Genomic DNA, 10,700 nt, shown 5'->3' with positions numbered 1-10,700 from the left:
TCACCTAAAATGTAAATATAAATATAAATGTTGCCAGGGCAACATTTGTCTTAATGCACAGTTATAATAATTATTTATCTTAATTAATAATATCACTTAAGGTTATAGTAAGCTAGGAATAACAGAGGTGCCCATATACTTTGGTGATGAAGTGAAAATTCGTTTTAAAGCACTTTTAAATGATGTACACTAGATGGCAGCAGTAGACACATTAAAAAAGCATTGAGACAGTTGGAGTTGCAATTAAAAACTGGGAAGTTGCTGCTGTTGCAAGTATGTGATCTGTGCAGAAGTAACAGCAAAGAGTCATCGATATGTTACACAGGAATCATGGGTATAAATAATGAAATCGGCAACGGCTTCATATCTTACAGTAGCTTACCCTTAAACAAAATCTTTCCTGTCTCTGTCTGAGAGGCACATTAAAAGAAAAAGTTTTGATGAAGTTTAGATGTATCTGAAGTGTGTCAATAGTGGGCTTCGCCAAAACACCGGCATCTGCTGCAGTCCTCTGATATATGTGTACATGTTTAGACATCCTTGTGAGGACAGAAAATTGCCATGCTACTGTACTTGTGGGGACCAACAGTCACCTCTCCCCACGAGTTTGAAGGCATTTTTGAGGCTCAAAATGTGTTCTTAGCGTCAGGGTTACAATTAGGTTATAGTTAGATTTAGGCTAAGGGTTAGGGTTAGGCATTCATTTTTGATGGTTAGGGTAAGAGGCTAGGGAAAGCATTATGTCAATTAGATGTCCTCACTAAGACATGAAAATGAGTGAGTGTGTGTGTGTATTTTATTATGGTTATGGTTTTTTATTTCAAGATTCATAAAAGATTTAGTGTCCTTTTATGAGTTTGCATAAAGGCACACTGCTGCTAGACACAGCGTATGAAAGCATTGTCATTATGAGTGTGGTACATTCTAGTATTAGCATGTTACTCAAGGGTTCTCCCACTGGTATGACTATAGACACATTACATATATATATATGATAAAATAAAAACCAAATGTTCTTACAGTTTTCTCAGGATGGTAAAACACTGTCCCATTTCACTTTGAGGAGTTTCTTTATCGCGTTTATTGCCCAGGAGAAATCTGTCCTATAACTGAAGGACAGAGAAAACCTCATTCCTGCTTTGTCTTCACTTCTGCTCATTGCTCTGTCCCTCCGCTCCAGTGCCATGTGAGCTTTTTTCTGGCAGGAGGATTTGGCTCAAACCTGACATGTGCTTTCTCTTAAAGACTTTGTGCACACAGACTGAAAAAGGAATGGGAGGTTATCATATTACCTTGAGCACAGTGGAAGCTCCAGTCCATTTAATAAGCACTCAGGCTTTTAATTTCCACAGTAAGTGTGTGAGAAACTGTGTTTGTAGTTACACAGGGCGGTTCTGCTTTGGTTATTACAAGGTTTGCTGAGATTATTCAGCAATGTGTGTTCCATCTTTTAACAGTCATCTTGCTCAAGCCTCGTTCCTGCATTACTTGTTGCCATAGTAACACGCAGAGACCCTGCAGTGAAAGATGAAGGATGATCGTTCGTCTGCTTTTGCGTGTATTCAAACGCGTGGTAAGTTTTGCACCCATTATAGCGTTCGAGAGTCGAGATTTGGTCTGCAGAAGAGAGAAAGTGGAGTAGGTTACCTCCTTCTCGAGCTCGGCTTCCTTTCTCCTCTACCGTTTTGGCTCAGTGCAATCTCAGGGGGACGTGATGCAGGCTCTTTCTTCCTTCTCCCACACACAACAGCATTTGCTAAATAGCCTCATCAGAACAGGATGGTTGGAGGAAAAAAAAAATCTATGAAAAGAATAATAATGTAGGTCCACCTACTTTTCTGTTTAGGTGTAACATGAAGAAACATGTGACCCAAATGCTCAGCTCAGTTGTTGCACAGAGAGATCAACTGAGCCCTGTTATTGATCCATTTGCTTTGGTCTTTTCACACAATTTAATAACAATAAAAACAGCATTATTAAGTATTATCAGGTTTATCTTTTTCACTACATGCATTTCGTTCAAGCTGTCATCTCTCGACTCCAGCTGTTCAGTTTTAAAGTTACATCTATCAACCGGATTCCTGTAAAGGGACAGGATGACTTCTTGCTCCTAGAGTAGCTATCTTACCTAATCATGTGATCTGCAATATTGCTCTCACTTCCTTTTGTTTTTATGGGATCAATTCAGTTATATTACAGGCAAGATTAGACCAGAGGCAGGGAACTTGTGAGACTGTACTTTGAGCATGCTCAAAATGAAATTGTAAGCACACTAACATTTTGCAGCAGCAGAGCCAACGGGTGGCATTATACAACATAGAGAGTGTCTAGTCACCGCACACAATCATCATAATTGGAATATGACTGAAACGATCCTATAAAAACAAACCAGAACAAGGAAGTGAGTGTGCTTTTGCAGCTCACATGATTAGGCAAGACAGCTGCTCTGGGAGCAAGAAATCACAGGTGCAACCTTAAAACTGAATAACTTACAAGTTACTGTAAGCACATTGTAAGAACTTTGGATTGAAAGGTCGTCAGGCAATGAGGAAGCGCGTGGTTTTACTCATCACATCCAGTTTGAATAACTCTGAAAAGTGATTTCAGCTCAAGGCTTCATAAGGAGATGTGACATCAAGGTTCACCACTTATAACTTTTATACTGTCCATGTTTCTACAGTTATTGCTCCTATCAATCCTCTTCTGCTTATCCTTATCAGGGTCACAAGGGGGCCGGAGCCTATCCCAGCTACCAAAAAATGTAATACTACAACCAACAATTTAAACTGCCATTAAAGAATTTAGTGTTGCATTGAAAAAGTTATTATATGAGTTCTCATGGTGTAGTCCTGCCCAGACAATCAAGGAATAGAGCTATTTTGACCCACATAAAATAAAGTAATGTGATATCAGTTTCTGTAACACTCTGATGAGCTCAGCCTGGCAATCCCAGAAAAAATAGTTGTGTTTAACTAGCTTAAATTATGGGTTCATAATTTAGCTAGTTAAACACCAGACACAACTGAGGGTGAATGGCATTATTTTTAAAAGTCTTAAAGCACCAACTGAATGATTGAGTCACACTGAATGAAGTGGAACATAAATGTAGATGGAAGTCGGTGTGAATCTTTAGAAATAATCCCTCAAATACACAAATGCCCTCTCTTTGTGGCGCTAACCCTTTCAAGTGAAATCAACCAGGAGAAAAACAAGACGATCCACTGTTGAGAAGGTAAACTTTATTGGACTTTTCACTTGATTGAAATGTACGAGCATGAAAGGGAAAAGACAGAATACTCTATGGAAGGCACAGCCAGAGAGATGACTCCACCATTGTGTTTACACACCAGCAGCAGCAGCACGCAATCGAAGGCGGGCACTTCATCACCACAAACATGTGCTTTTAACGTAGTTCAAAAAGGACGCTGTAATATTGTGCTCATTTTCGGGCGCTGTGTTAGAACAGCTGGAATTAATGCATTTTTATTTATATGCATTTATGTGCGTTTGAGTGCGTTGTGTGTCATTATTGTGCTAAGGCGGCTCCTTCACTCGGTGGTTGAGTTTCGAAGCTCCTTTCAACTGTTTTTATTTTATTCACCAAGAGTGTGCAGGCAAAAAAAAAAGACACATTAGATCTGCCAGCCCCTGGCTCTGTGTGTTTCCCATGGTTGCTATGGTTTGAATAATTAAGTGACAAAAAAGAGCAGTATTTACAGCAGACGCGTGTAAATCAGTAACATTCCTTCATCTGATGAGCATTATGTGTTACACTTTGAACGAGAATAGGAGATGTAAGCAGCGTATAGAGGCAGCAGGACAATTAGCAGGAGAAGGTTTGAAGGTTAGATACTGCGAGTTATGGGTTATAGTATTCAACACGTTCATTTACACCAGTAGTTACCACAGATAGGCACAACTTATAACAATAACTGTCCTGATGGTTATCAGGTACGGCATGTGTAAAGTTTAACTGGGAGTGAAACAAATACTGTGCAATCACACTACAATGCATTCAGTTAACAGCAAGTCGTTGTAAATCCAATCCTCCAGCACAAAGACCAGTAAGATGAGATCATTACTGAGAAATTTTAAAAAAACAACAAAAACAAAACACCTTTAGCACTTTGGTTCCTCTCGTCAGCGTCAGTTTTCTGCCACCCATCCAAACAAATTCAGAACTGCGCACACGCACACAGGCACGCACACATATGCAAAAGAAAGAAAGAACTGCTACCTACAGTAACTATCTCTAGTTTGAAGCATAGTGGAGAAGTCCAGCTGTGCTTTCTCAATATTCCCAGAGGGTGGCACTCTCCAGGGAGTCTGCACTCGCCTTGAGCCCTCCAGCATGATCCCCTTTGAGATACTTCCCCCTCAGAGTACGAATGGCCATCTTGTTGAGGTCACAGAACTCGAGCAGGAACTGGACAGGCGATGAGTCGCCACACACAATGGCTGTGCCATCTCCAAAACACCAGTACTTCCCCTGGGAGTCTGGACAAACAACACACTTAATGAGGCTCGGCAGACACACAGTACACATATTTAAGTATATGAATATATTCATTTAGTTTAAGAATTCAAGGATATTTCAGATCATTTTATTTAAATGTTTAAAATACTTTGGAATCAGAATTTGCTGGCCAACAATACAATACCAGATGAAAAATAATGCATCATACTGGCTCACTGTCAGGCCTGAGTATGATGGTTCAAATGGGAGATGGCCCCGGGTGAGTGATCCATACAGCTATAATGGCTTTCCCATTAGATGCTTAAATATTGACTTTCCCTTAAGCAGGGTGGGGTTGAAGAGGGTTGGGTTGTGGAGAACACTATTTTAAACACAATGGCAAACATCACCACATTCATTAGAAAATCAAATCAAAGCCACGAGACAAGAAAATGGAGGCATTGTTCATTGAACCATCTGAATCTGATACAGGCTCTTTTGCTACAGAGGTTTCAGTCAGCTTCTTTGTCTCATTCTAGCACAACTGCTGTGTTGTGTAGATAGCTTCAGTTATATTAAGTACGTCTTTGACAAAATACTAAAGATAACTGCAAATTTCCTTTTATCTACATTAGACCTCACTCCCTGGAAAGTATTCAAATGCATTAACTAGTCTCACATAAGTCACGCTCTGTGACATCTATTAACAAAAAACAGTATGACCTGCCAAAACAACACATTGCATCTAAGTGACACACAATTTTAGTGTTTTATTCAAACAGTTACCCACCTTTGAAGGAGTAAGCACCATTGTGGAACTCCAGCTGAAAAACATCGCAGGATGCTCGGTTGGAGTCTAGGGTCGCCGTTCCAGCTTTTCGAGCCCCGATGAACCCGTGCTCCCCGCGGAGGACGATGATTGGACGGTTGATGAGCTTCATCAGGAACTGTTCAGCCTCCCCTGAAGCGAAAAAACGATTAAGATTGGACCGAACTACTCTTGGCCTTGTTTCTTAAAAGCACCTTATGATGGTATATGGGGGCATTAGAGGACGTGGCATGGGTAACTCGAACATGTGCGGAGGCACCATTAATGCTGAACCATAACATCTTTTTTCACACATATTACATTTAATATGTTGATATGATGTGCATCAAAGTTTTTTTGTTGAAAAAGTTGTATTTGGGAATGTAAGGAGCATGGCTGACCTGCGCTGTCAATGGTAGCAGCCAGCTGGCCGTTCTTCTTAGCAGTCACATACTTGCCGTTGGCTGCACGGATACACACACGGCCATCACGCCACTCCAATTCAAAGTAACTATTGGCAGACCTGAAACACACCCACACAATAAACAAGCCAGTTATTCCACTGAATGTTGGTTATGCATTAAATAAAATGGGTGTTAACCAACATTCAACATTATATGGTGTGTGCGTATGTGTGTTGTTACTTGGTGGAGGCAGTGCACTGCAGTCCTCCAGAAGCTGTGAGTGTCCAGTATTTTCCAGCAGCGGTCCTGAAGGCACACTTCCTGTCCTCACGGCTCATCTCCAGCTGAAAGACTTCCTGGTCCCCTTCCTCATCCTGATTGGCTGACAAGTCCATGCCTAGAAAAGTGGGGCAGACTGCTGTCAGCTTTCATTCTTGTCTCTGGATGTCTGACACTTTCAAACCCTTCAATTTATGAACTTTCTCCTGAGAGACTCTTAAAGCCAGAGGATATCGCAAACTCACAAAGATCTGGGCCTTACTGCACCCATTCAGTGGATTCACCAGTCCTGAATGGGACTAGATAAGAGAAGAAGAAGTAGATGTGGTCATGTGAGCAGAGTAACGATAAAGCAGAAAGTTTTTCCTCATCATTAAACGTATCATTGATCAGTTTAATTCTAATGTGTCGTGATTACGCCGTATCCTCTAATGAACATCTCTGCTTATGATCCATTTCTCAGCCTCCTGACTCAAAGCACATACACTCCAACTATATGCTAAAGATTTGAAATTCAAAAGCAAACCATTCAAATCAAGTGCTGTGTAAAAACAAATGTGTGTGTTACATAGCCATATGTTAACACGGCTTTGGAAAAACACTGCTGATCCAGTCAGCTGTTCCATGCAGAATCGTCTGCTGCTGATCACGGGGATGACCATTGAGTTGGAGCCATGTTTGAGGTCAAATGACATGTGCCACTTAAACATTCCCCACTTTAAGCTGCAGTTAATTTCACTTCATCTGCGAGGGGAAATAGCTACTTGAGTTCACCCCTGATCTGGTGTTTTTTTTCCTCCCTTTTTGTTTGTTTTTTTGCTGGACAGCTAAATTAAAGTGAATTTATTGAAGCTTAATTGTTTAAAAAAAGGCAGCCATCTGCAAATATAGGCTCTGAGACTAAAACCAAAACAATGAGCTAAACTGTAGAGCTGAACAATAATTGTGAGTTCATCAAAACAAGAAAGAGTTCAACCATAAATCAAATCATGAATCAAATACATGTGCTGTAATGATATTTGTCTAAGCTTTTTTGGTGTGAGTTGCCAGTTTTGCAGATATAAGCGCTTTTCCTAGAATATAATGGAACTAAATGGCACATAAAAGTGCCAAAAATACATTTTAAAAAGTAAACTGCAATGTATTTGACATAAATCATGACATGGTTGCTCAGAACAAATCCACCAACCTTGTAATGAGCAATTACATGAAGGGACTGGTATTCCACCATATCCCTCCATAGAAGGAATCATGTTCTTACATATGAGGAGATGTTAGTGACATCGTGATCAGATTTATTGTATTTGGATATTAAGTTTAAACCAAGCATGAAAATTGAGAAGAAAGGTGATTCAAGTAACCATTTACAGAGAAGATAAATTACAGAGAAACAGCAGTTCTCTGGGCAAAAATGCCTTGTTGATGTCAGAGTTCAGAGAAGAATGGTCAGACTGCGTCAAGCTGATAGGAAGGCAACAGGAAGGGCACCTCTGGACTGTACAGCATAGAAGATCTCACTGAGTCCCAGTCCTGTCAGCTAAGAACAAGAAACTGAGGCTACAATTTACACAAGCTTACCAAACCTGGACAACATAAGACTGGAAAAAGCATTTCTTACTCTGTTGAGTTTCAATTTCTGCTGCAACATTTGGATAATTGGGTCAGGATTTGATGTAAACAACATGAAAACATGGATCCATTCTACTGTATATTACCGGCTCAGGCTGATGGTGTAATGGTGTGGTGGATATTTTCTTGTCATACTTTTGGGCCCCTCAGTAGCAACTGACCATTGTTTAAACACCACAGCCTACCTGAGTATTGTAGTTGAGAATGCCCATCTTTTTATGACCACAGCTTACCACCACCACGTCACAAAGCTCAAATCATCTTAAACTCAAATAGCCTCCACAGTCACCAGATCTCAATCCAGTAGAGCACCTTTGGGATGGGATGAAATGACAGAGGCCCAACATCTCTGCAACCCACATCGAGACAACATATTTTGAATACCAGAAGAAGAAACGTGTTAATATGTTTGAATATGAACTTAGTGCAAGTTTAACACATCTATTGATAGGGAAAAACGGTTCCAGACAAAGAACAAAAAGATTTGACCAGTAGATTTCTTACAAAGACACGAAACTGGACTCAGCCTTGCATTACATAAAACCAGTCCACCTTGGAAGAGTTCAGATAAAAATGTCTCTGTCCTCATTAATGACACCCAAGCTGCCAGCTAACAAAATGCTTGCGCAATGCCCATATTGAGCCCACTGAACCATTAGTGGTTAGTACAAATGGAGCAGCACTGTTATTTCTTTAACAAAGAAAAGAAATTGTGATGAATTATAAGTCCAAGTCCCCTGGTCCTGCTTTCCATCAGCCTTTCAATTATGGTCACAATTGAGGTCACAAGTCACTGCCTTACATACACTGACCTCATTCAAGCAAACCATCCTCTATTTCCCCTGGTATGCTCTCTGTCTCTCTCACACTCACTCACACACTGATAAATCGCCGTTAATGTTGTGCACAGAATCAATTAGAGACCGGGAGGCAACGAGACAATGGGGTTGCATGTGGGATAAAGACCCACATTCAGCAGACCTGTGTAAGGCACACCTCGCTCTTTGTGGCCCGCGTTCTCTGCCTCTCCACCATTTTCCCATTGTCTCCAAAGCAAATCTGCCCTCGTTTTCTGTCTGTTCTGAGATAAAGAACGATGCACAGCTGCAGACTGAAGCTGACCCCGGGCCAGCAACCACAGAGCAGGGGTAGAATTACTGCAGGAAAAATGTTGAGCTGGGCAGGGACTGGCCCAAAAAAAAAAAAAAAAAAAAAAAAGCGGAGGGGAGGGGAGGGGGGCGATAATGAAAAACACATGGTGTGGGAGGAAAATGAGCTAACGGGGGTCTCTAATTCTGCTCTACTTTTTCATACAGACATGCAACAGCTGCCTCCTGCTGTGTCCAGCTATGCGGTGACCTCACGGTGAAACTGCATTTCTTTTACTTGGTGTCTCTTGGCTCTGTGCAGCTGTACAGCCTCACCTTGCCTCGTGGATACGTTTCTCTCGTTGCCTGCAGTCAGGACGACCTGCGCGTGGCTGCGCTCCAGGCCGAACTGTTCACCCTTTCCCACCCGGGTGCTCCTCCCAGACTTCATAGTGCCTGTGGGGCCTACGGGGGCCAGGTAGCGACCGTTACAGTCGCGGAATGCCACTTTCCCGGAGTGGAATTCCAGCATGTAACCGGTATCCTTGTCCGTTTTGGTGGACAGGCTGCCGTCGTTGCGCAAAAAGCGGTTGTCAGAAGTCTCGAGGTGGTAGCGCTGATCGCGGTACACCAGGGTCACAAGCGAGTCGACCCCCCAGGGGACATCCCGATCTATTGACACCTCCTCCCGGGCGCTCAGGTGGGCGAAGCGCTTGCGGGCGAAGCTGTAGAGGTTGACCTGCGGGTGCACGGCCAGGTGCATGCTCCATCTCTCCGCCGGCGAGGCGGTCTGCGCAAAGCAGGTGATCCGGTCCTCGCTGCCGCCGAGGAAGCGGCCGTAGGGCTCGGACTGCAACGACCACCGCCCGTCCTCGTGCACCGTTATGACGAAGCGGCAGTCCCGCTCGCGCGTCTCGCTGTCCGCGGTAACGTTGCCGTCTTTGTCCGTGGCGAGGTAGCGGCCCAGGTGGGACAGGAGGAACACGGCGCTGTCGTCTTCCCCGGTCTGCTCTAGGGTCCACGTCTGCTTCTTCTTCAGGCTGCTGGCCGAGGCATTGATTTTGAAGCCGAATGTTTCCGCAGTCAGATACTTGCCCTCGCTGTTGATGAGGCCCAGAGGGATCTGCAGCAGGTCCCCGTCAGCGCCGTTTGAGGACATGATTGCAGCTTGACAAGAGGAGCAAAGAAAGGAGATGCTGGTCTTATAGAGAGGGATAGACAGACGGACAGAGGGAGGGAAAGAGACTGTGGGGGTGTTTGAAGGAGAGAGAGAGAGTGCTGCTGCTGATGGTGCTGATGGTGATCAGTGTCCCCTAACTGGGTAAAAATCCGGACTGGCTCGCTGGAGCTGCAGGAGTTGCAAGCTTGTGAGTTTTTTTTCAAGGCAGTACACGCCCCAGATACAGATACAGGCAGAGGAGCTGGAGGGAGATGACTGCAATTTTGACAAACCACTCCACCCCTGCACTGATCTTCACATAGCCCCACACATATATAACCTATAAACCAGTATCATCCACACCATCAGCACTAACTTATCCATTCCTCCTGGTGAGCTCTGCTAGGTCCACGTGGATTCACCACCTAACAGATTTGGTATGTTTGTGCTGGAAAGAGGCAGAGAAAGGCCATTTTCTGACAATTTCAGCATACAGAAGGTCAGGTGCTGGGATCTCTTATGAGTCAAATGTCCCCTCTGAATCTGATGTGGGGTAGTTTTTAGTATAATGTTCTCTTCCCCCTGTAGTTTTCACAAAATCTGTGCTGAAAAAATTACCAAACAAACACTAGTGTGAAACAATGCAAACATTGTGTTTTCACACGTGAAAATCGGAGAGATCAGAGACAAAAGTGCGAATTTACTCAGTTGTTTCCCTTCATTGTAATTCCACCCATTTCCCATCCTGTAGTCTGATCAGCCCTTCCGTCCTTCTCCCCCGTGGTTTGTCATAACTTCTGTCTACACATCCACCTTTATTTACTCTGAGAGAGAGAGAGAGAGAGAGGCGGGTGCTTATCCTTTCCTCTCGCCCACT

General features: G+C 43.1%; 1 protein-coding gene across 1 annotated transcript; it reads right to left on the bottom strand.

Moving 5' to 3' along the window:
* Positions 1-3,219: 3,219 nt before the first annotated feature.
* LOC100693740 (fascin) lies at positions 3,220-10,548 on the bottom strand. The gene is made up of 5 exons (XM_003457749.5): positions 9,001-10,548; positions 5,909-6,065; positions 5,666-5,787; positions 5,247-5,417; positions 3,220-4,497 (listed from the first exon to the last, which is right to left on the bottom strand). Exons 1-5 carry the CDS (start codon positions 9,821-9,823, stop codon positions 4,292-4,294), a joined length of 1,479 nt encoding a protein of 492 aa, XP_003457797.1. The 5' UTR covers positions 9,824-10,548; the 3' UTR covers positions 3,220-4,291.
* Between the last annotated feature and the right edge of the window lie 152 nt (positions 10,549-10,700).

Source organism: Oreochromis niloticus, linkage group LG6 (assembly GCF_001858045.2).
Source record: "Oreochromis niloticus isolate F11D_XX linkage group LG6, O_niloticus_UMD_NMBU, whole genome shotgun sequence".
In the NCBI taxonomy this organism is placed as follows: Eukaryota; Metazoa; Chordata; class Actinopteri; order Cichliformes; family Cichlidae; genus Oreochromis; species Oreochromis niloticus.
The sequence above is the reverse complement of the archived record's forward strand: the minus strand, read 5'-3'. Positions and strand labels throughout refer to the sequence as shown.